Below are 27,992 nucleotides of genomic sequence, written 5' to 3' on the forward strand. Positions count from 1 at the left end.
ATATCTGGAGCAGATACACAATATTATATTACAAGAAATGTACAGGAGGCTCATATGCCAGCAGTTTAAGGCCAAGATACCTGGGCCAGAGGAGAAGAAGTCGATATATGTAGGCTTATGTGGATTTTTTTTTGTATACATTACACAATATAAAATTGTTAAACATTTTGCTTTTCTTCCGAATACAAGTCCTTATAGGCAACAAAATAGCCGACTGCTTCCACAAAAGTCCATCATGTAAACCCTTGTAAAGCAGGAAGACAAAAATGTATCTGTCTACAAGTTTGTGTGTCACCTCCATTCGTCTAGAATTTGGTACTCGTAGATTTAACAATTGTGTATAGTTTGCTACAGTGCAGGGGGTTTCTTATACTTTATTTTAAACATGAGAAGCCTAAAAGGGCTTCATTACTACACCAATAGAAAAAAAAGTAGGCATTGTCTTTAGTGTAAAAGTCTGTACATTTTATTTCACCATCACATTCCCTCCGCGGCTGGAACCAGTTGTTGTTTAGTGCATGTTGGTGGCGCCAGCGACCACAATGGCTTCCTGGATTTCACGGACAATAAGGATTCGGGTCAACATCTGCTCCATCTGCTCTCGACTGATCGGCTGGGTGGAGTACCAGATTGGACTGTTTGGAGCCACCACCGGCTCTGGCGTCAAGTAAAACGTGTCATTTCGACCTTTCACGCTCTGTGGGCTGGAAATGAAATAAGATTGAGTATTAGAGAGGATGCTGGATGAGATTTAGGGTACGTCCCAGCATAGGAAATTAAGGTACTTGGTGCACAAACTGGCTGCATGAAGCCATCACGCTCAGGTGGGGAGAGTCGCTGTCCAGTCCATGCATTGTGGTCTGATTTATACATCCGTCTGACTGCGCTCTAATGCAGTCTTTAATTGATGCTGGATAATACCGGCCTTTTAAACTTGTAGGCTTTTAACCTGGGAGAGGCATGTCTGACATATTAGGTTTAGGGTGCCATCAGAAAGAGGTCGCCTTATCCTGGCTGGTGGGCTCCCATGCATTGGCCAATTTGTGCATCAAGAACCTTCATTTTCAAAATCTATAGGAGTTAGAGCGAAGACATAAAGCGGAGTACGGATTTAACAGAAAGACCATGCTTTTCATCAAATCTGTACTCAGCTTGTTGTGGTCGCTCAGGTATGAGCTGTACGATCTCGTGCCTTTAGCTGCACGCCACTTAGTGTTGTGTGGGGGTCTCAGGACGCACATCCCCACTAATCTGCCAACATTTATTCCCAATGAACACTGCCAATATCAAACATGTATAGGAGATATATATATATATATATATATTTTTTTTTTTTTTTTTTTTAAGTGGTTACATTTTTTTTTTTAACATTTGTGGGGAAAAAAATTAGTTTTGGGTCACAATTTTTCGAAATGCGCTACTTTATTTTTCAGTTTATAGATCTTCGAGATGGTTTGTTTTTTCAAGTTGAGCTGACATTCTGATTGATAGCTTGGGGCACATACAATTGATTATTTTTCATCACATATTCTTGGGAAAATGGCAACTGAAAATTGTCAACTCTGGAGTTTCAATTTTTGGGGGAAATCCACAATACGGGATAAATATTTTATTAACTCAGGCAATAACACATGCAGCAATACCAAATATTTATTTTTTATTTTGCACATTTCACCATTTACAATTTAAACTTTTATATGTTTCTAAAGCTCCAAAAAGGGGGAAAAAATATTGGGCAGCCAAATATATGGAAATGAGTCCTTAATCTCTCAATTTCTATTTAGAAGGAAAATAGACAAACTGCAACTAAATTTCTTTGTTTCCCTTTGCATTTTATTGTAGTTGGTTTCTCCACAATTAAACCCCCAAATTGAGAATCCAATTATGTTTTCCATACCATTTGAAGAGGTAGAAATCATAAAGTTTAATGGGGCATCGCAGAGGATTTTCAGGATTTTCTATTTGCTCGGCGTACATGTCATCTGAAACTGGAAAACCTGAAACGAGAGCGAGTCCTGTATAATCGATAATGGACGTAAGACACAGACAACTCGTAGTCACAAGCTAAGAGATTTACCCTTCTGTTGCCCTGTCTGGTGGATTCCAAAGGCCTTAAGGTATCGGATGCTGGTGCTTTTATCTTTTGGGTTTGATGGATTCTTTTTAGTTTGTCTCAGGACCTTGGAGAAAGCCAATCTCATGTGCTGGTCAACAGTTTTCAACAAAAAATACCTGATAAGGGAGAGAAAACAAATTAATAGTAGCATAAATTATACCAGAAATGTAATCTAGTCCAGGACACAGGCAGCTGGAAGATGCAGCAAAATTTATTGAGACATGCACACATTAAGTCTTGATAAATTTCCCCCTCAGTGGACAGGTCTCCACCAATCCATTAACTAGATCAACTGCCAACGTCCTAAATCAAAGGTCCTCTTCAGTCATGCCAGTTTGTCTTGACAGCAGTGATGAAAGGGTTAAAGGGAACCAGTTGGCTGATTCATACTGTCCAAGCCATATACAGCATGAATAAGATACTGACTTCATTACTGCAGACATGTATGCTTTACTTTTATATGCTGTCACAGCTCAGAGAAAAAAAAGACTTCAAAGCGACGGTCGGGACTGAGGTGACTAGTATGAGGAATCACAGATGTTGCCATTAGCTTCTCCCTGTCCCAATCACTGAAATGTACAGTTCCCTCCATATTTGTGTGTAATGTTCCAGTTCCAGCTGTTAGAGCAGGGGCTAATCGGTCACACAGCTGGACACTGGCCAGTGAGTAATACCCATGTAAAAGCATGGCGTTGTAGAAAGGGACCCTAAAGAGCAGTGACTAAGGGTAAATGTCAGAGCTTCCCACAGACCAATGGCCTTGTAGTAGTCTCACTGCCCAGACATCTGCTGTGTGTTGTATGGACACCTCTACTAGATAGTAGAATATACAGCAGGCATCTACTGATGCCACATTACAGTGCTGTGAATACCGGTCTCCCACAACGGCGCCACCCTTATACGCATACGTGGCACTCCCTGTATGGATTACTTACTTTGTATTAAAAAACATAAGTGTAGTTAGTAATGTAGAAGGAGAGTGGGCACCCAGCTGCTTGCACTCCCACAGCATTTCCTCTGTCACATGGCTGGGAATGACGAAACCTAGAATAAAGAGAAATAAAATTAAGAATTAGTCAAAATTAAATCACACAAAATAAATATGCAAAAATAATGAACTAATGCAGAGATTAAAGAAGTCACAAATTCTTCACTGACATTTTACAAAATACAGGCAAGACATCCAGATGATCAAGATAATTTAACACAGCAGACAACGTCACACCAATACACACACGCACCTTACCACTTGACCATTTGCAGTTTTCCATTTTCCCTCCCCCTCCTTTATTTATTTTGATAACATAAGGTCTTTTTTTTTGGAGGACGAATTATAGTTTTGAATGACAATTAACTTTACCATACTACCATTCAATGTACCTACTCACAAAAAAATTCCAAGTAAGGTAAAAAAAAAAAAATATATATATAAGAGCAGTGTGAGGACTTATTTTGCAAGTGACGAGCTAATGTTTTTACTGATCAGCTAATGTTTTTACTGATCATTTTGGGGTACATACACTGAAACTGCATTTGATCATGTACATTTTAAAATGATGTATAAATATTGGTGCCCCTCGGATGTGACAGAAAAGACAGATGACAATATGGGTGAAAATGTCCAAGTTTTCATAAGTTCATCTGACCCCTGTTTTACGGACACTAACAGCAATTTTTTTTTATTTTTCAACTTAAAAAAGGGGTGGGGGTGGGAAAGAGGGGCAAATTAAGCTTTAAAAACATTTTTATTTTTTCCTTCATCTTCACTTTTTTAGTCTTTTCAACTTGCAATTGTTTGATAGCTTGTACAATATGCTGTGATACTGCAGAATAAAATTACAACCTCCTATGAAGCTCAGCCTGTGGCTGGGCTTCATGGAAATACAATACAAAGACAGTGGTTATGGGGGACGGGTGTCTTCAGTTCTATGGCTGCATAGAGTTTTATGAAAAGATTAAGCAGTCATAAAAGATGTGACACTTCAAAAGGATCTGGGAAGAGCAATGTCAATCAGGGAGAAGAGGGCGGCGGGTACATGATGCTGGAGTGGCCCCACAAGTAAGCAGCTGTGGTTCTAGATTCATGCACAAAATCCTATGTGGAATACTAACCAATTACAGAATATGGAATAGCTTACCAAGGGTTGTAATTCTTGGCTGAAATGTTTTCAGAACTTGGTGAAGCCATTCTGTAAACTTTATATAGTAAGGATCTGAAAATATATCATCTACTCTTCCATTTTCACAAAGGTACTGGAAAGAAAGATTACAAACATGTTAAAAAACACACACACACACAACAAGGTACTGAATTTGCACCATACTCCCCTTAGGTTGTGCCACAAAACAGACCGTAACCAACAAGTAAGATTTTACCCACCTTCTGAATACAAAGGAAAATATAGTAGAGCACGTCAGGGTCATAGGGTTCATCTTCGCCGTTGCGAGATTCCTTTGTCATGAGACATAATCCATAATTCAGCTCTGCAACTGCTGAAGATATGAGATCCTCCTGAAACCTCAAGAGCTGGCGTCCTGGAAGGAGACATATAATGAGACCATTGTATTGTCGTACCTGGTCAGGCAGCGAGACCAGAACTCGTCTTACTACTTGGCACTATTTCATTACATCGGAGCTTGTCTGATCTTGTAATTCCTGGGGGGGGGGGGGGTCACTCATGATTTTGGCTACTGCACCTAATCCTTCCCCTCTCCCAAACATATGGTCTGTAATTACACATGTCCACACCACTTACACTTAGCTAGCCCTAGAATACATAAAGGAAACTGAAGCAAAAAACATGCATTCTGTAACATGCTGAGATATTTTCCACAAAGTCACATTTTATGGCCACAGTCTGATTTTAAAGGTCTATGCTGCGAGTTGTAAGCCCAAGATGAATGGAACATAATATTTCACCTAACCATATTTCTTATTTCAAGGCAAAACTAGGGTTTAAGGACAATTTGTACATACGTCCTATGGGTGCCAGTCTGTTTTGGGAGTCTTTTTCCAGTTCGGCGTTCTTTGTCTGAGCCCAGTTCCTCCATACTTCTAATCCTTCTTCTGGTTTCAGTATATTTGGCAGCATCATTTCAGGGGAGGGCTGTGGGGGTGGCTCAACCTCCGCGACTTGAATTGTTTGGGACTGAGGGGAAAAAAAAAATACACACAATTACATTTGTGTAATACACAGCAAGCATCTGCCCATTAACAGCAGCGATTAGAGTATAATACACAGCAATCATCTGCTCGTAACAGCAGCTATCAGAGTATTACACAACCAGCATCTGCCCGAAACAGCAGCGATTAGAGCATAATACACAGCCAGTGTCTGCACGTAAGAAAAAAAATTGAAGAGAAATACACAACCAGCATCTGCCCAAAACAGCAGCGATCGACACAGACCACAATCGTACTCAGACCACCATACTGTTTAACTATTTGTATGCTCATGTCAATCTAACAGCAGCTTTAAAATATTGAAATAAACGATATCACGCTCCCTAGCAATGTGACTAATGGGATACCATTCAGCTCAAAAAATAAATAAAAAATAAAACCCATAGGACAGAAAAACAAAATAAAATTACCCAGTCCCAAAGAGGTCACCAGTACAACTATATGGGATCCTGTTTTTTTGCAGGACATGTTGTAGTTTCTACATGTCACAGTTTGGGTGCTATTTCAGTGAATACTTTTTTGTCACACAAAAGAAGCCTGATACCAAATACATTGGTGGTGTTAGGTTACTGGATATCAGTCTTTTTCAAGTGCGTTTTGTTTGAGGCCAAGTGCACACGTTGCAGAATTTCCGCGGCAATTCCACAACTTCTGCCGCGGGTATATCGCATGCGGAATTGGCATGCGTATTCCCACTAAACACTAGCATTTTACAAGCGTAATTAGCTTGCAGAATGCTTAGCGTTTTCCAAGCGATCGGTAGCATCGCTTGGAAAACTGATTGACAGGTTGGTCACACTTGTCAAACATAGTGTTTGACAAGTGTGACCAACTTTTTACTATTGATGCTGCCTATGCAGCATCAATAGTAAAAAGATCTAATATTAAAAATAATAAAAAAAATGGTTATTCTCACCTTCCGACGGCCCCCGATCTCCTCAGCGGTGCACACGGTGGCTGGGATGCTGTGTGCGAAGGACCTGGGATGACATCACGGTCACATGACTGTGACATCATCCCAGGTCCTTCGCACACAGCATCCCTGGGAACGGAAGCCGCCGCATGCACAGCTGAGAGGCGGGAGGACTCTGGGGGCCATCAGAAGGTGAGTATATCACTATTTTTTATTTTAATTAACAATTATATGGTTCCCAGGGCCTGGAGGAGAGTCTCCTCTCCTCCACCCTGGGTACCATCCGCACACGATCCATTTACTTCCCGCATGGTGGGCATAGCCCCATGCGGGAAGTAAGCGGATCAATGCATTCTTATGTGTGCGGAATCTCTGCGATTTTGCAAATAAATGAACATACTACGTTTTTTTCTGGAATGTGTTTCCGCTCAGGAAAAAAATGCAGCATGTGCATACAAAATGCGGATTGCATTCTTTTAACCCCTTCATGACCCAGCCTATTTTGACCTTAAAGACCTTGCCATTTTTTGCAATTCTGACCAGTGTCCCTTTATGAGGTAATAACTCAGGAACGCTTCAACGGATCCTAGCGGTTCTGAGATTGTTTTTTCGTGACATATTGGGCTTCATGTTAGTGGTAAATTTAGGTCAATAAATTCTGCGTTTATTTGTGATAAAAACGGAAATTTGGCGAAAATTTTGAAAATTTCGCAATTTTCACATTTTGAATTTTTATTCTGTTAAACCAGAGAGATATGTGACACAAAATAGTTAATAAATAACATTTCCCACATGTTTACTTTACATCAGCACAATTTTGGAAACAAAATTTTTTTTTGTTAGGACGTTATAAGGGTTAAAATTTGACCAGCGATTTCTCATTTTTACAACGAAATTTACAAAACCATTTTTTTTAGGGACCACCTCACATTTAAAGTCAGTTTGAGGGGTCTATATGGCTGAAAATACCCAAAAGTGACACCATTCTAAAAACTGCACCCCTCAAGGTACTCAAAACCACATTCAAGAAGTTTATTAACCCTTCAGGTGCTTCACAGCAGCAGAAGCAACATGGAAGGAAAAAATGAACATTTAACTTTTTAGTCACAAAAATTATCTTTTAGCAACAATTTTTTTTATTTTCCCAATGGTAAAAGGAGAAACTGAACCACGAAAGTTGTTGTCCAATTTGTCCTGAGTACGCTGATACCTCATATGTGGGGGTAAACCACTGTTTGGGCGCACGGCAGGGCTTGGAAGGGAAGGAGCGCCATTTGACTTTTTGAATCAAAAATTGGCTCCACTCTTTAGCGGACACCATGTCACGTTTGGAGAGCCCCCGTGTGCCTAAAAATTGGAGCTCCCCCACAAGTGACCCCATTTTGGAAACTAGACGCCCCAAGGAACTTATCTAGATGCATAGTGAGCACTTTGAACCCCCAGGTGCTTCACAAATTGATCCGTAAAAATGAAAAAGTACTTTTTTTTCACAAAAAAGTTCTTTAGCCTCAATTTTTTCATTTTCACATGGGCAACAGGATAAAATGGATCCTAAAATTTGTTGGGCAATTTCTCCCGAGTACGTCGACACCTCATATGTGGGGGTAAACCACTGTTTGGGCACTCGGCAGGGCTCGGAAGGGAAGGCGCGCCATTTGACTTTTTGAATGGAAAATTAGCTCCAATTGTTAGCGGACACCATGTCACGTTTGGAGAGCCCCTGTGTGCCTAAACATTGGAGATCCCCCAGACATGACCCCATTTTGGAAACTAGACCCCCAAAGGAACTTATCTAGATGCATATTGAGCACTTTAAACCCCCAGGTGCTTCACAGAAGTTTATAACGCAGAGCCATGAAAATAAAAAATAATTTTTCTTTCCTCAAAAATGATTTTTTAGCCTGGAATTTCCTATTTTGCCAAGGATAATAGGAGAAATTAGACCCCAAATATTGTTGTCCAGTTTGTCCCGAGTACGCTGATACCCCATATGTGGGGGTAAACCACTGTTTGGGCGCACGGCAGGGCTCGGAAGGGATGGCACGCCATTTGGCTTTTTAAATGGAAAATTAGCTCCAATCATTAGCGGACACCATGTCACGTTTGGAGAGCCCCTGTGTGCCTAAACATTGGAGATCCCCCAGAAATGACACCATTTTGGAAACTAGACCCCCAAAGGAACTAATCTAGATGTGTGGTGAGGACTTTGAACCCCCAAGTGCTTCACAGAAGTTTATAACGCAGAGCCATGAAAATAAAAATAAAAAATTATTTTCTCAAAAATGATCTTTTAGCCTGCAATTTATTTTCCCAAGGGTAACAGGAGAAATTTGACCCCAATATTTGTTGTCCAGTTTCTCCTGAGTACGGTGATACCCCATATGTGGGGGTAAACTACTGTTTGGGCACATGCCGGGGCTTGGAATTGAAGTAGTGACGTTTTGAAATGCAGACTTTGATGGAATGCTCTGCAGGCGTCACGTTGCATTTGCAGAGCCCCTGATGTGCCTAAACAGTAGAAACACCCCACAAGTGACCCCATTTTGGAAACTAGACCCCGAAAGGAACTTATCTAGATGTGTGGTGAGCACTTTGAACCCCCAAGTGCTTCATAGAAGTTTATAATGCAGAGCCGTGAAAATAAATATGTTTTCTTTCCTCAAAAATAATTATTTAGCCCAGAATTTTTTATTTTCCCAAGGGTTACAGGAGAAATTGGACCCCAAAAGTTGTTGTCCAGTTTCTCCTGAGTACGCGGATACCCCATGAGTGGGGGTAAACCACTGTTTGGGCACACGTCGGGGCTCAGAAGGGAAGTAGTGACTTTTGAAATGCAGACTTTGATGGAATGGTCTGCGGGTGTCACGTTGCGTTTGCAGAGCCCCTGGTGTGCCTAAACAGTAGAAACCCCCCACAAGTGACCCCATTTTAGAAACTAGACCCCCCAAGGAACTTATCTAGATATGTGGTGAGCACTTTGAACCCCCAAGTGCTTCACAGACGTTTACAACGCAGAGCCGTGAAAATAAAAAATAATTTTTCTTTCCTCAAAAATTATTTTTTAGCAAGCATTTTTTTAGATTCACAAGGGTAACAGGAGAAATTGGACCCCAGTAATTGTTGCGCAGTTTGTCCTGAGTATGCTGGTACCCCATATGTGGGGGTAAACCACTGTTTGGGCACACGTCAGGGCTCGGAAGTGAGGGAGCACCATTTGACTTTTTGAATACGAGATTGGCTGGAATCAATGGTGGCGCCATGTTGCGTTTGGAGACCCCTGATGTGCCTAAACAGTGGTAACCCCTCAATTCTAACTCCAACACTAACCCCAACACACCCCTAACCCTAATCCCAACTGTAGCCATAACCCTAATCACAACCCTAACCACAACCCTAATTCCAACCCTAACCCTAATCCCAACTGTAGCCATAACCCTAATCACAAGTGGTAACCCCTCAATTCTAACTCCAACACTAACCCCAACACACCCCTAACCCTAATCCCAACTGTAGCCATAACCCTAATCACAACCCTAACCACAACCCTAATTCCAACCCTAACCCTAATCCCAACTGTAGCCATAACCCTAATCACAACCCTAACCACAACCCTAATTCCAACCCTAACCCTATGTGCCCACGTTGCGGATTCGTGTGAGATTTTTCAGCACCATTTTTGAAAAATCCGCGGGTAAAAGGCACTGCGTTTTACCTGCGGATTTTCCGCGGATTTCCAGTGTTTTTTGTGCGGATTTCACCTGCGGATTCCTATTGAGGAGCAGGTGTAAAACGCTGCGGAATCCGCACAAAGAATTGACATGCTGCGGAAAATACAACGCAGCGTTTCCGCGCGGTATTTTCCGCACCATGGGCACAGCGGATTTGGTTTTTCATGTTTACATGGTACTGTAAACCTGATGGAATACTGCTGCGAATCCGCAGCGGCCAATCCGCAGCCAAATCCGCACAGTGTGCACATAGCCTAATTCTAAAGGTATGTGCACACGCTGCGGAAAACGCTGCGGATCCGCAACAGTTTCCCATGAGTTTACAGTTCAATGTAAACCTACGGGAAACAAAAATCGCTGTACACATGCTGCAGAAAAACTGCACGGAAACGCAGCGGTTTACATTCCGCAGCATGTCACTTCTTTGTGCGGATTCTGCAGCGGTTTTACAACTGCTCCAATAGAAAATCGCAGTTGTAAAACCGCAGTGAACTGTGCAGAAAAAAACGCGGTAAATCCGCCATAAATCCGCAGCGGTTTAGCACTGCGGATTTATCAAATCCGCAGCGGAAAAATCCGCAGAGGACTAGAATACGTGTGCACATACCGAAACCCTAACCCTAGCCCTAAGCCTAACCCTACCCCTACCCCTATTCTAATATTAGTGGGGAAAAAAAATTTCTTTATTTTTTTATTGTCCCTACCTATGGGGGTGACAAAGGGGGGGGGGGTCATTTATTATTTTTTTTATTTTGATCACTGAGATATAATCTCTCTCAGTGATCAAAATGCACTTTGGAACGAATCCGCCGGCCGGCAGATTCGGCGGGCGCACTGCGCATGCGCCCACCATTTTGGAAGATGGCGGCACCCGGGGAGAAGACGGACGGGACCCCGGCTGGATCGGTAAGTATGATGGGGTGGGGGGGGGACCACGGGGGGGGGGAAATCGGAGCACGGGGTGGGGGGGGGGGGAAATCGGAGCGCGGGTGGGGTGGAGCGGAGCACGGGGGGCTGGAATGGAGCAAGGGGGGGGGGGGGGGGGGTGGAACGGAGCACCGGGGGGGGAGTGTGGATCGGAGTGCAGGGGGGGGTGATTGGAGCACGGGGGGGGGGGGGGGGGGGTGATTGGAGCACGGGGGGAGCGGACAAGAGCACGGGGGGGGGGGGGAGCGGAGCACTGGACGGAGGGGAGCCGGAGCAGTGTACCGGCCAGATCGGGGGGTTGGGGGGGCGATCGGTGGGGTGGGGGCACATTAGTATTTCCAGCCATGGCCGATGATATTTCAGCATCGGCCATGGCTGGATTGTAATATTTCACCAGTTATAATAGGTGAAATATTACAAATCGCTCTGGCTGTTGAAAGTGAAACTGCCAATCAGAGCGATCGTAGCCACGAGGGGGTGAAGCCACCCCCCTGGGCTAAACTACCACTCCCCCTGTCCCTGCAGATCGGGTGAAATGGGAGTTAACCCTTTCACCCGATCTGCAGGGACGCGATCTTTCCATGACGCCACATAGGCGTCATGGGTCGGATTGGCACCGACTTTCATGACGCCTACGTGGCGTCATGGGTCGGGAAGGGGTTAATAGGATGCTTAATGTGAGCGGGTTTTTTTTTTTTGGCGGTGAAAAAACACGAAAAATCCGGAATGTGTGCACACAACCTTAGGGTTGCATTTTAGTCTTTTTTTTTTTTAAATCACAAAAAAGGGGCTCATTTACCAGGACAGTGCTGGGCACATTCATCTCATCACAGACTGTCTGCAGCGTGACCACAGCCAGCACATTTCCCCCATTCTGTCACCTTGCAAACGGTCATATTAGTGAGCCTTCATCCAGATACTATTTGCTTTGCACATGGAAAAGGTACTTAAATGGCCACCGAACGAGTTATTGTAGTGTCAATCGTTGCAACTTCTTGGCCCGTACAGATCCAGTTCAATATTTAATCACGGTGCAGGAAGGGGTTTAAATTTCAGCCTTTCCACATTTCACTTTTGGAAGCATTAAAAAGTGTTCAAAACTGTCAAATCAAGGCATTACGACAGGGGTGGATAAATCACCATAGATAAAGGCCAAATGGATGCTTTGTATAGCTCTGCAATAGCACTTTTTATGACTCTGCCTAGGCTGGAAAGGAAATGATGTGCCATACATATCAGATCAGGACATGCAATATTACTAGAGAAATGGGATAAGCGGAGGCCTCGCACACACACACATAAGGCCGATCACCTTTTCAGAACACCATTAATTCCAGTGTGTTGTACCCTTGTTTCCCCGGCACAGATCTGTATGAACTCACACCAGCATACATTTATGGAGATTTATTTCATTACTGGATTTCCAGGGCCTGGCGTCAGTCATGTCCTCTACAGTAATTGTGTGGGTGCGCTAGTGCGATCAGAACAGTCAAAAAATGATTCATAGATCATAATTAGACATTGCACACACCATCCCTTAAGGCAAGGCTTTCTGCGAATGATTGTATTATACAGATATCATTATGGGAATATTACACGATTGCTGGGTTGGCCCAGCAGACACCTGTAACATATTTACTCACAAACTTCCATGTGATCATTTTCTATTCGACTCCATCTATATAAATTTAGTTATTAAATTAAATTTTTTTTTTTTTTTTTGGCCCTGTTTGTATTTGAGTTTCACATCCCTGTTTTAGATGATTAAACCGCTGTGACATCACTAGGGGCATGTATTGACAAAAATATACATTACATGCGGAAACGATCAAACATTTTAATCATTGAAATCGAGATTTTCATTCAGTCCGCTGACCCTGTTGTATAACATCTGCCCCCCGCTGTGTCGTCTGCCTTTATTAACATGTGACAGAACGGCCGGTGGTGCAGAACTCAGACACCAGCGCGGTCCTGTAATAGGAGCCATCGGCGTAACAAGTCAGATTATGACATTTCTTCCTAAATATTCCCACCACCTTTGAGTGATATTATTGAGAACAGGGTTGCCAACTTGACTTTTTTTTTCTGGACAGCTTATAAAAAAAAAAAATTAAAAAAATTTGCAGACAAAATATTTTTTAGACACATTGGAAAACCTATCACAAATCATTATTATAAGTGATACATGTCCATAGCCCATAACTCGAATATGAAGAGATCATCTGCGTTCACTGCAAACTGTATAATGTTAATTACAGTAAAAAATAATTGTGTAAGTTTCTTCAGCTTCAAAAATTTACAGACAGGGCAAAATACTGACCTGTTTTTATGGACGGTCTTTGAATTTCTGGATGGCTGACAACTCTTATTGAGAACTGGAAGGAATCGCAGCAACTCAGCCATGAAGTGGAGACCCCATAACATTTCAGAGTGGGGGGCCGAGTGCGGAGGAGCAGAGGGCAGAAAATTTACCCTCTCTCTGCTGACCCCATAACTGCAGAGTCCAGACCTCCTCTGGTATCAGCACAAACACTGCGTCCCCTCCGGGAGCTCCATGACCGAGCAGCTGCATGCAGCCGTACATCACCAAGCACAATGCCGAGCATCGGGTGGAGTGGTGTAAAGCTGCCACCACTGGACTCCGGAGGGGACGTGTTCTGTGCAGTGATGGATTGCACTTTTCTAACTGGCGTCTGATGGAGGAGTCTGGGTTTGGTGACTCTAGGAAAACGTTACCCGCCTGACTGCATTGTGCCCGCTGTATAGATGGTGGAGGAGGGATAATGCCATAGGGTTGTTGTTGTTTAGGGTAGGTGCACACAGTCAAGAATTGGCAGCACTTTAGACACAGCGCATGTCCACCGTGTCCAAAGCGCTGCTGGCTATTGGACACAGGTGGATTCACCGAGTCCAATACACTGTACGGGTGATATGCATTTTGTGGCGGCTCGTGTCTCCGCAAAATAAATAGCCATGCTGCAGTCTGGAGAAACGCCGCTGCATGTCCGTCTCTGCAGGTGAGACATGGGAGTCTCTGGACTCATAGTGGGCATGGGAATTTTAGAAATCCCATCCACTATGCTTTAACATCTGGACGCTGCAGGTTGGACTCTGCACAAGTACGCAGCATCCAAACCTCAGCGTTTATTGATCGTATGCACATACCCTCAAGCCTCTGGTTAAAAAAAAAAAAAATAAGTAAATAAATGAAGAGGGAGGAATTTCACAATTCGACACTAAACATACTCCCAAATGAACAAACGAATGGCTTCGCCAGACGATACAAGTTTTGGAATGGTCCAGCCGGATCCCAGACCTGAATCCAAGTGAAAATCTGTGGGTGACCTTAAGAGGAGATGGCTCCCACAATTTTACGGATGCAACAAAGAGTGGGCAAAGATCGCCAATTTTAGATGTGCAATGCTGAAACTTCAACCCAACAAGATTGAGTGCTGTTATAAATTCAACGGGAACTTCAACAAAGTTTTAGTGTAAGCATGTGCACATTTATGCACCATTATTTTAAATTTTTCTTTTTTCACCCGAAAACACTTGTTTTTGAATGGTACGGATAATTATGGGCGACATTAAGGTGAAAAAAAGTTGGGAAATAATTATTCTTGGTACGATTTTTACATTTACAAAAACTGGTAATCAGAGGTGTGTAGACTTCTTATAACTACTGTGTATCTCTCGACCAGCATGATGAATATTTATGTAGTCATAGGTGGTAATTGGCCCTTTCACAGATATGAAGGTTAATCATGGCTCGTCAAGACAAATCCCATCATCATATGATTCTCGTCAAGTTCATTACATTTTTTCTCTTTACACAAAGAATTTAAGTCTGGGAGAAACAAAGATTGACTCTAAAATATCTACGTCAGTCCTGGGTAAAGAGGGAACGTGTTTCTTAGTCGTCCCATAATTTTCGCTCAGTGCGGCTAAAAATAAAACTAAACTTGACCAACCAAACCTTGCATGTGCAAACACTTGTGAATTGTGTAGAAAGGAGACAGTCAGAGGAGATTAAAAGCCGTATGTAAACAGAAACCAGAAAGCGGCCAGGACATTACACAGTAAACGTATGCACAAGTAATGTGTAGGAGGTCGTTTTAAGGCTTTTTTCTCCCTTGCCATTATGCATTAAAAAAAAAACTACAAAAACTAAAATCAACCATAGTAACAGATTTTAGAGGGGTGGGAGACGGGACACAACACGACATGTTAAACAATGAAGACATGAATTACAGCCATGCTACACCAGCACGCTCCGGCGCAGGCGTACTTTGTCCTGTTGAGGGCAGAGAAAAGTACTGCAGTGCGCAGGCGCTGGGCCTCTCTGACCTTTCCTGGCACCTGCGCACTGCAGTACTTTGCTCTGCCCTCAACAGGACAGACAAAGTACGCCTGTGCCGGAGCGTGAAAACAAGAAGAGGACGTCATCGTAAGATGGGAGGCCCCGGACCGCAGCGGGACCGCCCCTGGGTGAGTATAATATAACCTCTTTTTCTCATCTTTTAGGATACATCGGGGGCTTATCTACAGCATTACAGAATGCTGTAGATAAGCCCATGATGCCGGTGGGCTCAGCTCACCTTCGATTTTGGGGGTGACAAGTTCCCTTTAAAGTGTGTGAGCCCATCTGGCAGCGATAAGGCAACCTATTTAGCTGGGACCCTGTACTGAACAGACTTCCCTCCTTGTGCATAGACCCAAATGAACTTGGGGAAAAAGCAGGATCTAGATATTATTTTTAGTTAAAATAGAGAATAGCTAGATCCTAATTTTCCCATAGGTCATAAGGCTAAGGGTGCATTCACACTATTACTACCCTATGTGTTGGGGCTGCAGGTATACCACCTCAACCAACAGCCTCAAAGGAATATATGGATCAGGCGGAGGGGGACTGTGGCCATAACAGACTAAAATATGGTATTTGACGGCTCCCTTTCCCAGAGAGAGGCGAGTCTGTTTAGCATAGGGACCCATCTAAAAGAGGTCGTCTTGATGGGCTCATATGCTTTGATCAAAATGTGCAGAAAAAAACAAAAAAAAATATTTGTGTGCGGCAAATGTAACATGTAATTAATGTCTGCAGAGTGCTGACGCATTTTTGTGTGTATTGCCACAGTGCTACATCTAAGGGTGCATTCATGTAACTAGAGTGGCCATCTTTTATGTTATGTGTTACAACAGCATTTTCTTGCTCGAGTATGGTCCTCCTGATCTGAACTAGCAACCTCAGACATATAAGGGGCTGTCAGTTCAGGAGACATATGGTTGCTGTGTTTTCACATGGTCAATCTGCGCTATAATCCACTGCGGGTTTTGGCTCCGATGATTTCACAAGTCAATCCAGAACATTAGTTTGCTCAGTCTCTATCACCCTAAGGCCTAATTAATACCACATTTATGGCTTTATAAATAAGGTTTCTTTACTCTCCTTATAGAACATGCATATGTAAATTCCGGTGACTTTCAACCTATACGTTATTATAACAAGTGTAAACAATAAGGTTCCCAGACTTTGTCCTCCACCCCGCTCCGTACGTTACCTGTAGCTGATGCTGCTGCACTTGCTCATGCAGCGCCGTCTGCTGCTGGGGGTCCCATATGTGGACAGTCTGTGCCGTATTCTGATAAGCCCCTGCCACTGCCTGGACAGCAACCGGAATGTGGATGTTCCCATTCATAAACTGGGCCGGAAAAAGGGAGTTTGCCAGAGTCTGCACTACTTCCTCATGATTTTTTACCATTTTGTCCTTGTCATCCTCTAGTTTTACAGCAGTCATGGCGGTGGGAGAGCCTGTGACATGGACGGTATTATAGGCCTCTTGAGGGATGGCAATGTGGGTTATGTTTTGCTGCTGCAAATCGCTGCGAGTATTTGCTGAATACACCGGGATCGTCCAAGTCTCTCCTGTGGGGCTTGTAATCGTGCCTGTGGCTCCATATAAGTGAGCACTGTCCACTGTCAACAAATCTGGCCTCAGGGAAACGTAACTTTGCTGCTGGCCTTGTGGAATTGCAAGTACAGCTGCAACTGGCTGGCCTGAAATTGCATATGACAAAGTAATGGGCATGTCCACCTTACGTTTCTTTACAGGCTGGAGGACACTTGAAGTGCTAGATCGCCGTTCTCCCTCTCTTGGAGAGCCCTGCTGTGAGGGAGGAGGTGAAAGCGCCCCAGCTGTTTGTATCTGAATCCCACTGCCCACCGACTGTCCTGCAACCATATGTGCCTGTATCTGTTGGTGTTGTATATGGTCATCCTGGAGGTCCGTGGGTTGCATCTGCTGGCCAGGTTGAACATGCTGCACCTGGATCTGAGCCACCTGTAACTGGGAGTTTGTGAGCTGCTGTGCAGCATTGGCGGACTGAAGGGACTGAGTCTGTATCGTCTGTACATTTTGTGCCGTTTGAGACTGAGCCGATCCCTGGATCTGGACTTGTACTTGGATTGGATGCTCATTAGACTGATGGACACTGAGCTGTGGCGAGAGCTGCTGGGCAGTCACCTGCTGGGGAGATTGCTGCACCTGGAAAACAAGTGAATATCGATTAATAATGCAGACAAAAAACATAGCAAATAAATGCTCTCAATCAGCATGACATGACATCAGCAGTGACGCCTAGTTGACAGATCACAGTGGAAGAGAAGTAGCTGCTCTGTCTATGTGATGTCACCTGAAGCAGGAGAATGGCGACAGGAACGGTGCATGACCTCCCTGAGCTGGAACAGATCATCATAGGGCAAAAACAGGCAGGCAAAAAAATAAGCTCTAAAGTCCCACATAAACCCTTTAAGACTGTTTAATAGTAGATCTGCACAAGACTTGCCCTTTTGTGTACAATTTTTGTAAATACAATTATGCAGCAGTGTTAACGTGACCGCAGAAAAAATGGCGTAAGCCCCTTCCCAATATATATATATATATATATATATATATATATATATATATATATATATACATATATATATATACATATATACTCACACATATACACACATCCTGTTCCATCCAGATCCCAGAATTCCAAGTGGGGGAAGTTCACAGACCCCCATATTGGGACACCCAGTCTCAATATGGAAACTGCTGGTGGTACCAGCCTTTTGTGCGGTACCATCAGAGGAACACTGTCGCACCACACACATGTACACACCACACACACTGTATACGCTGTACGCAGCCTCTTGCGCGGTACCAACAGCGGAGCACCATCGCGAATACCGCCAAGATCAGTCGAATGATTCACTGACTACCGCCCTCTTTGTACAGGAGGAGCGCATGCGCAGTTTTAATCTGACTGCTGCTATCGGTCTGCACAAAAATGGCAGAGGCCTGATTTATTGGGCCTGCGCAAATTCCGCGCAGGCGCACTAAATCATTCGGCTGATCCCGGCGGCAGATGCGCGACGTGTCTACAGGCAGAGGAAACTGGTCACATTAAAGGGGTTTTCCCACGAACGAAAGTTCATTTTAAAAATTGTCTGTGTCTGACCGTGTACAGAGCATACCGCGTTTCCTGGGCAGGGGAGGAAGCAAAAGACAATACTGGCATTACAGCAGGGGATCAGAGAGGATTTCTTTTGTCAGGTAAAATATTTCACTGACTGTTTTTACGTCACAAAATGTATCCTCTGCGATCTCCTGCTGTAATGTCAGTATTGTCTATGCTGTGCGCGTGTATGTATGTATGTATGTATGTATGTATGTATGTATGTATGTATGTATGTATGTATGTATAGATATATATATATATATATATATATATATATGAGATATATAGATAGATAGATATATATAGATAGATATCTATATATATATATCGATAGATATATCTATATCTATATATATATATCTATAGATATAGATATATAGATATATATATAGATATAGATATACACATATATATACACACACACACACACACACACACATATATATATACACAGCTCTAAAAAAAATGGAACACTTAAAGGACACGGTGTAACTCCAAGTCAATCACACTTCTGTGAAATCATCCTGTCCAGTTATAAAGATTGTGAATCGATTTATCCTGCTGTTGTGCAAATGGAACTGACAACAGGTAGAAATGATAGGCAATTAGGAAGACAACCCTTATAAAAGGAGTGGTTCTGCAGGGGGTGACCACAGACCATTTCTCTGTTATCCTTTTTGGCTGTTTTGGTCACTTTCGCATTTTGTCATTGCTCTCACCCCTAGAGATACTGTACAGTAGCATAAGGTGGTCTCTACAACCCACAGAAGTTGCTAAGATTGATGTGCCATCCTGGATGAGCTGCACTATGAGAGCTGTGTCAAAAAGGGTAGCGTTGTCTGTCAGCAGTTTCCAGAGTATGGAGCAGATACCAGGAGACTGGCCAGAACACCAGGAGATATGAAGGGGCAGTAGGACCATTACCTCCTTTGTGCAAGGAGGAACAGGAGCAGCAGTGCCAGAGCCCTGCAAAATTACCTCCAGCAGGCCACTAACACATGGTACATTTGTCTGCTCAACTTATGAGAAAGACTCCATGAGGGTGGTATAAGGGCCCGACATTCACAAGTGTTTGTAGTGCTTACAGCCCAACACTATGCAGGGTGATCAGCATTTGCCAGAGAACACCAACATTCAACATTTGTGCCGTGCTTTTCACGGATGAGAGCAGTTTCAAACAGAGCACATGGGCCACAGTCTGGAGACGCCGTGGACAACATTCTGCTGCATGCAACATCTTCCAGCATGACCGGTTTGGCATTGGGTCAGTAATCGTGTGGGAAGGAATTACTTTTTGAGGGCCGCACAGCCCTCTAAGTGCTCGCCAGAGGTAGCCTGACTGCCAATAGATACCGGAATGAGATCCTCAGACCCCTTGTGAGACCATATGCTGATGCAGTTGGCCGTGGGTTCCTTCTGATGCATAACAATGCCAGACTTCATGTGGCTGAAGTGTGTCAGCAGTTCCTGCATGATGAAGGCATTAATGCTATGGACTGGCCTGCCCATTCCCCAAACCTGAATCTGATAGAGCACATATCGGACATCATGTTTCGTTTCATCCAAACGCCACGTTGCACCAGACTATCCAGGAGTTGACTGATGCTTTAATGTCTGTGAGGAGATCCCTCAGGAGACCATTCACTGCTTCATCAAGAGCATGCCCAGGCATTGTAGGGAGGTCATACAGGCACGTGGAGGCCACACACACTACTGAGCCTCATTTCCTTGTCTTGAGGCATTTCCACTAAAGTTGGATCAACCTGTAATTTGATTTTCCACTTTGATTTCGAGTATCATTCCAAATCCAGGCCTCTATTGGATATTAATTTTGATTGACATTATTATGTATTATTATACATTATGTAAGTATTCAGACCCCTTTACATTTTTCACTCTTTGTTTCATTGCAGCCATTTGGTAAATTCAAAAAAGTTCATTTTTTCACAATATTGTAAACTCTGCACCCCATCTTAACTGAAAAATAAACAAATGTAGAAATTTTTGCAAATTTCATAAAAAAGAAAAACTGAAATATCACATGGTCATAAGTATTCAGACCCTTTGCTCAGACACTTATATTTAAGTCACATTCTGTCCATTTCCTTGTGATCCTCCTTGAGATGGTTCTACTCCTTCATTGGAGTCCAGCTGTTTTTAATTAAACTGATAGGACTTGATTTGGAAAGGTGCACACCTGTCTATATAAGACCTCACAGCTCACAGTGCATGTCAGAGCAAATGAGAATCATGAGGCCAAAGCAACTGGCCAAGGAGCTCAGAGACAGAATTGTGGCAAGGCACAGATCTGGCCAAGGAGCTCAGAGACAATTGTGGCCAAGGTTACAACAGAATTTCTGCAGAACACAAGGTTCCTAAGGGCACAGTGGCCTCCATATTCCTTAAATGGAAGAAGCTTGGGACCACCAGAAGTCTTCCTAGTCCAGGTTGTCCAGCCAAACGGAGCAATGGGAGAAGAGCCTTAGTGAGAGAGATAAAGAAGAACCCCAAGATCACTGTGGCTGAGCTCCAGAGATGCAGTAAAGAGATGGGAGAAAGTTCCACAAAGTCAACTGTCACCGCCCTCCACCAGTCTGGCAGAGTGGTCCAACGGAAGCCTCTCCTCGGTGCAAGGCACATGAAAGCCTGCATAGAGTTTGCTATGAGAAATAAGATTATCTGGTCTGATGAGACAAAGATAAACCTTTTTGGTGATAATTCTCAGCAGTATATGTGGTGAAAACCAGGCACTGCTAATCACCTGCCCAATACAATCCTGACAGTGAAACATGGTGGTGGCAGCATCATGATAAGGGGGCGTTTTTCAGCTGCAGGGACAGGACAACTGGTTGTCATTGAAGTAACCATGAATCCGGCCAAGTACAGAGATATCCTGGATGAAAACCTCTTCCAGAGTGCTCTACTTCAGAATTGGCCAAAGGTTCACCTTCCAACAAGACAATAACCCTAAGCACACAGCTAAAATAACAAAGGAGCGGCTTCAGAACAACTCTTTGACCATTTTTGACCGGCCCAGCTAGAGCCCTGACCTAAACCCAAATGAGCATTTCTGGAGAGACCTGAAAATGGCCGTCCACCAACGTTCACCATCCAACCTGACGGAACTGGAGAGGATCTGCAAGGAAGAATGGCCGAGGATCCCCAAATCCAGGGGGGGAAAACTTGTTGCATCATTCTCAAGAAGACTCATGGCTGTACTAGCTCAAAAGGTGCTGCTACTCAATACTGAGCAAAGGGGCTGAATACTTATGACCATGTGATATTTCAGTTTTTCTTCTTTAATAAATTTGCAAAAATGTTTACATTTCTGTTTTTTCAGTCAAGATGGGTGCAGAGTGTACGTTAATGTGAAAAAAATGAACTTTTTTGAATTTACCAAATGGCTGCAATGAAACAAAGTGAAAAATGTAAAGGGGTCTGAATACTTTCCGTACCCATTGTGTGTGTATATAATATATAAATACAGTTTTACAAACAGTTGCCGTAGTATTGGCATTAGACATATCAGGAGAGCTGGACGGTCCAGTTGTTTAAAAGTTACAAGTTTTAAAAACCAAACAAACGTATAAATAGAACTACAGGTGAGAAAAACAAGACATCAAAAAACAGATTAAATGACTGCACAGAAAAACAAAGCACCAATGAGAAATATACCACCAGGGACGGAAATGACCAGCGTGAGCCAACATGAAACTGGATCCATCTGCACATAATTATTATATTGCTCTCCTTAGGTGCCTGAAAAAAGATTTGGAGATGCCCTGAGACAACGAGGTGTGAGGATTATAATTGTGCCGATAATAAAATGCAAAACCTCCAGGAGGAAACGGGTCGTCTCTCTTTTAGGGCTCACGTGTACAGCTCTATTTTATTAAATGGTTCTTTCACAAGGTGTATTCCTGACTTGATATTTCCTGTCGTCATATCATAAGGTATAAAAACTTACGATACATAAAAAAGCAACAAAAGGATGTGCATGTAATAAGCCAAAAAACTACATTTTCACTATACTTTAACAGTCCCGTTTTTATCAGGACTTTTCTGTTCCGTGTTATGGCTGCAATTCCCGGCATCATTGTTGGTCTCCTGACCAGAACGAACAGCATCTTATACTCCTACAAAGCTGTTCGTTCAGGTCGGAAGACAGCACAAATACGGCTGGGAATTACAGTCATAAAACGGATCGGAGAAGATGGCTGATGTACGGTCATGTGATTAAGCCAATACACAAATACATGACCTAATCTTTTCCTGTCTATTGAAAACAGTTACCATGTTAACCGCTATTCTCATGGTATCAACTTACTGGAGCCATAAAGTCATAGAAATATTAAGCCTGTCACCTCCAGCGTAGAGGGAAAAGAAAAATCATATACATGCTTTCTAGCAATATTGTTACTGATGCATCAAGGAAAAAAAAAAGTCTTTATGCAAGAGCTGCATAAAGCACAAGATTATAAGTAACGGAACTGTTACTTTCTTCCGGATGAGGACAATTTATCCTTGAACTGAAAACTAATCTGAACTTGGAAACTTTGTCCCAAATTTTAGGAGGAGAATATGTAGTTGCAGATTTATATATATATGTAAATAGCCTGGGAGTTTGGGAAACTGACCAACAAATCTTCTGAAATACCAGAGTCCTGCGACCCCTCGGGAGAGAGGTTGATTCGATTCAGTTGAGGGGCAGGGTAGTGGATCCAAGGTCTGATGAGCACGTCGGGAATCTGAAATCAACAATGGAAACTCAGCCACCAACATCGTGAGCTAAAGAAAAAAAGGCTTCAGACATCTCAAATCTCCGGGCATGTGAAAATAGTGACCCTTTCATTTAGGAGATCAGGCTTCCTCATTGTAAAACATCTCTTAATTTTCAACTAGTGTGATGGAAGCAAAATGGAAGTTCAAACGAAAGTTATTAAAGGGGTTCTACAGCCGTATATAATGAGTGTTGTTAAAAGTATATACCATCTATACAAGCGGCAACTTACATAAAGCAAATTTTATTATCTATGGGTATATATTTACCTTTCATGCTTACCCAAATAGTCAATAATCCCATTATTAAAACTGTAGAACCCTTTTAAGCAACCTCAATGCATCCAAACTAAAACCATGCGAGGATATTGTGCAATAATTACCGAAAAATAAAAGAATGATCAGTCACCTGCACTTGATGGGGTTGCACTTGGATTTGCTGTTCTTGCTGGGCCTGTTGCTGAACACTCGCGGTCACAGGGCAAGCCAGATCCAGCAGCGATCCGGCCACTTCTGTGCTGTCTGTGTAAATACAGTTGGCCCCTTGCTGATACACCATGGTGCTGGTGGGGGGCTGATGAAACTCCTGCATGGAATCGGGCCCTTTCGAAGACAATGAATCCAGAAACTCCTTCATCCTGTGTTGCGGGACGGTCCGAGCTTTCAAGCGGACATACTCTTCAAACGAAATGTTTTCCAGAGAGTTATTCATAGCGCACACTCAAATCCTGCAATTAGGAGTCAATAATTAGGCAAAGGCTAAAATTGCTAATCAATTTAAAATTGAGAGAAAACTTAAATATTGAACACATACAAACTGCCCTTAAATTAGGGTATTGTTATATAGGCTAACAGAACAGACAGCTATTTACTAGCATAAATAATTGTATTGGCTAATATTGCCCATAGGCATGAAGATTATCCCCTTTAAGGATGTTGAATGAACAAACTACAACATCACGATGCATTTCCAGTGCAAAACTTTACATTATCGCAAAAATTATCTACTTGCATTGTAATTAATGATCAAGAAAACAGAGCGAGTGCGATGATGTCTATGATCAATATAAACAGATCATTAATTGCAATTGTTCAGTCCATGCCCACCTTAGCTGTCTGGCACCCCATGAAACCAATAAACAGATAATTACTGCAGTCATGGAGGGGTTAATGTCACACTCAGTAGTGACCCAGGGACGAAGTGGCCTTCTGCTGAACCCAGGCCTCTGTTCACCCTCCCTTCTGGTCTCTGTCAGGGAATTCCCTTCCTACAAAAGCGTCTGTTGCGGCTGTGAACGTGCCCGCGTGATACAGGACTCTGCCACTACAATGGAGGCTCATGCACAAAGACAGAGGGGAGGGGGAGGAAGCACAAGGATCCAGGGACATGTGGAAAGAGCTCAGGCCCAGCATGGCACATCCTCCTTTCTGTTCTTGTATGGATCGTTAAAGCAAACAGCCTCCATTACAATAGTATAAAGTATATTATACCGGCCAGGCAGGAACATCCCCCAAGATCTGTGAGCCGTTACTTCTATATTTACTGTATGCTCCAGTATTAATATATCTGTGTAAACTCACCGACCCACTAAGTTAACACAATTACGGTATTAAAGACACGTGACAACTATTCTATACATGATATGTGTAAATATAAAACCAGAACTAGCTCCGAGGCTCGTATCGCAAGTGTGTATCACGGTCTGAGTATGGACTACGAAGTCTGGACTGGGTAGCAGGGCTGTGGAGTCGGAGTCATGGAAATTGAGGCGTCGGAGGTTTGGCTTATCGACTCCACAGCCCTGCTGGGTAGGCAACAGTCCATAGATTTAACCAGTAGCTTTTTTCTGCAATCCTTAGTGGATCAGCCGTGGATGTCATTTATCCCTATGAGGCTGGAGAGTCAGGAGACCTAGGCCCTATCCAGACATCACTGCCGGACGGACGGTGAATATGGGACTTGAAAAAATGGCAAGAACAAGAAAACAGCCCCCATGCTTTGGAGGAAGAAATCCAAAAATTTGTTGTTTTTTAAGCATGCTTATCACATGCTGCTGGGACTTCTGGTTCTCCATTTACAATGACTTCTGCAGTTGCAATGCACTAATGTATATAACTGGCCAAGGTGCAGCAACAAGTTTTCTAGCAAACAGAAATGGACATCAGGAAAACCATGACAGTTTCTGGTAAGCAAGACTTGTCCTCTCCTGCCACGACCTTGTCTCTAAAACGTCTCCAGAGCTGCACCCATACAGGAACATTACGCCTCCGACACCACCCCACTATGGCCAAGTTGGCACACCAGATTTTTGCCCAAATGTATTTAAGAGAACTTTAAAGAAAATCTAAAGTCCAGTAATGTTAAGCAGGGGGTGCAGGAAATACAGGATTATGGTGATGAATAAATGAATTGGATCCATCTGACTTGATGCCACTCTTGTGATTCTGGACCATCTTAGGCTACGTTCACATTTGCGTTGTGCGCTGCTGCGTCGGCGACGCAACGCACAACGCAAACAAGAACGCATGCAAAATGCATAGTTTTGCGACGCACGCGTCCTTTTTTTTTTTGCCGGATTTTGGACGCAAAAAAAATGCATCTTGCTGCGTCCTCTGCGCCCTAACGCTCGCGGCAAAAAAGACGCATGCATCGCAAAATACATGCAAACGCATGTCCATGTGCCCCCATGCGCATGCGTCGCCACAGCTGCGCCCGACGCAGCCCGGCAGAACGCAAATGTGAACGTAGCCTCAGTACTCGCATCCTTAGGTGGGCACATCACTGGTTACCTTACACTTTTCCACAAGCCGAGCTCATCAGTGGCACAAGTGTCTAGCATACTCTGGTTACATCTTATGAAGCGACAGCAGATCGCTGGCACCTGTTATTTTATGATTAGTGAGGCTCCAACATCTGGGAATGTGAGGATTCCCTTTTCCATGCACAGTGGTGTCCTGGTTGACCGCTGCTGGCTCCATTGCCTAAAAGATTATAAACAGGACTCGGCACTAAATCGTCACCATGTCTCCTGCACACCTTGGGCTGGGGAGACAGGTTTGGACACAAATAACATGTGACATTATTTGTGCTGTGTGCCTCAATGCGGTCTACTATTCCCGGCTATCAGTCAACTGTAGAATGTAAGCCCGCAAGGGCAGGGTCCTCGCCCCTCTGTATCAGTCCGTCATTGTTAGTTTGTTTACTGTATGTGATATTTGTAACTTGTATGTAACCCCTTCTCATGTACAGCACCATGGAATCAATGGTGCTATATAAATAATAATAATAATTGGCTGAAAAACTTCCATATTCATGGCTTTAACTCACATCACCATGGAGCTGTATGAAGTGTTACAGTAAATCTGGAGTGGGGGGATGGATCTGAGGTAATTGTAGCAGATGAGCAGCGCGCGGAACAATGGAAATAAACCATTCTGCTCACGAGCCCTCACTAATGTGAACAAAATATATATATATATATATATATATATATATATATATATATATATATATATCATCTCATCCACTTTCTGTACGGAGGTGACGGCGCACGATGCAGACACGGAGCTGCACAGGGGGCAGTGATGGGCATTAATGTGTTCGGCTGATTCCACCCAATGATGATCTGGGGTCTGGAGACCACCGGCCCGGATATCGTAGTCCGCAGCCGTGAATGTGTGAAGCCTTCGTCATCATTTGCAAATCCAACGCATATTGAGCGGGTTTTGGTGGCGATCACCTCAGAATAACCACAATGGAGGCCAGAACAGTGCGGCCGCGGATGGACGACGCGCCCGGTACAGTACAGGCCTATAATCCGGGGCGCGGGCCACTCTTTTACACCGTGTACATCACACTGCTCCGCGGGGGACTGCCCACCGTCTGGTACAGGACCCAATAGCTCGGGTCACTGAGTAAGCCTGGCTTAGCCACTGTCCTCCGCACGTGGTGACCCGCCAGACCGGCGGCAGCGGTACTGCACCGTTTCTGCGCTGCGTCCCGTCAGCTGCCGTCTGTTCTCGTCGTCGCTGCCATTGCTCCTTTCTCCCTGGCCCCGCCCTCTCGGATTACAGGGGATGCGCATGCGCGTATAGAGGAAGACGCGGCGGTGGAGGCGCGTCCTCGCCAGTGTGCACAGTCGCGGTAACGCGCACCGCGCTCTCCTTCTGGAGACTGACGACAAATATAATAACGGCTCCCAGTGAGGTTCAGCAGCGCCGTGTGATGGAGGAGCCGCGGGTGGAGGCACGGGGCTGGTGTTTCTCCGCTGCTACTTAGTTCTGACTGAAAGGAAAGAGGAGGCAGCGGAGGGATATCGTCAGGCAGCGCTGTGCGCTGTGCTGAGATGAAGGGGGAAATCCCGCGCTTTTTTTCCCCCTGTGAGAGCGCCGGCGGGGGCGCGCACGGGCTGTGACAGACATCGGGAGCGCGCAGCGTACACGGCGCTGAGGTAAGAGGAGACGATCCTCGCTCCGGGGCACGCTCTTCCAGTCACACGGGGAGTGACGCCGCTTTTATTCGGGCGCTGAGGCCCTGCGGTCCCGCCCGTATCACTCACCTCCCCCGCTGCTCGTTGTCCGGAGGCAGCCCGTCCCCTCCTCCTCCCCCGGCGCGGCCTTGGCTTCTCCTTCTTTTCTCTCCGCCGCCACCACGTCACTCCCAGCGGCTCCGCTCTCGGAACCTCTCCTCCGTCCTGACGGTTTCCCTTTTTCTTTTTTTTTTCCTTAGATAGATTATTTTCGCCTCACAGCTCCCTGGGCGCCATCTTACATTCAGAAGCCGTCAGCCAATCGTGGCCCCGCGGCTCGTGCTCGCGAGAGTTGTCAACCAAATCCCGC

The 27,992-nt window shown here is 44.0% G+C and overlaps 1 protein-coding gene across 5 annotated transcripts; it reads right to left on the bottom strand.

The window, feature by feature from the left end:
* Position 1: 1 nt before the first annotated feature.
* Positions 2-27,948, bottom strand: QRICH1 (glutamine rich 1). Of its 5 annotated transcripts, none has more exons than XM_069736359.1 (11): positions 27,713-27,948; positions 23,563-23,881; positions 23,012-23,122; positions 16,427-17,410; positions 5,094-5,265; positions 4,497-4,651; positions 4,255-4,369; positions 3,052-3,160; positions 2,078-2,232; positions 1,898-1,997; positions 2-704 (listed from the first exon to the last, which is right to left on the bottom strand). In XM_069736359.1, exons 2-11 carry the CDS (start codon positions 23,863-23,865, stop codon positions 512-514), a joined length of 2,397 nt encoding a protein of 798 aa, XP_069592460.1. In that variant the 5' UTR covers positions 23,866-23,881; positions 27,713-27,948; the 3' UTR covers positions 2-511. The 5 variants fall into 5 exon arrangements, with proteins under 5 accessions (XP_069592460.1, XP_069592461.1, XP_069592462.1 ...); XM_069736360.1 differs by lacking the exon at positions 27,713-27,948 and adding an exon at positions 27,137-27,223; XM_069736361.1 differs by lacking the exon at positions 27,713-27,948 and adding an exon at positions 27,034-27,216.
* Between the last annotated feature and the right edge of the window lie 44 nt (positions 27,949-27,992).

Source organism: Ranitomeya imitator, chromosome 8 (genome assembly GCF_032444005.1).
Source record: "Ranitomeya imitator isolate aRanImi1 chromosome 8, aRanImi1.pri, whole genome shotgun sequence".
Taxonomy (NCBI): domain Eukaryota; kingdom Metazoa; phylum Chordata; class Amphibia; order Anura; family Dendrobatidae; genus Ranitomeya; species Ranitomeya imitator.

Coding starts and splice junctions, on each gene's coding strand:
- QRICH1 (XM_069736359.1), bottom strand. CDS start 23,865: ATGAATAACTCTCTGGAAAACATTTCGTTTGAAGAGTATGTCCGCTTG. Junction 5,266..16,426: donor TGCAGCAGCATCAGCTACAG/GTAACGTACGGA, acceptor TTTTCCCCTCAG/TCCCAAACAATTCAAGTCGC. Junction 3,161..4,254: donor GCCAAGAATTACAACCCTTG/GTAAGCTATTCC, acceptor TCTTTATTCTAG/GTTTCGTCATTCCCAGCCAT.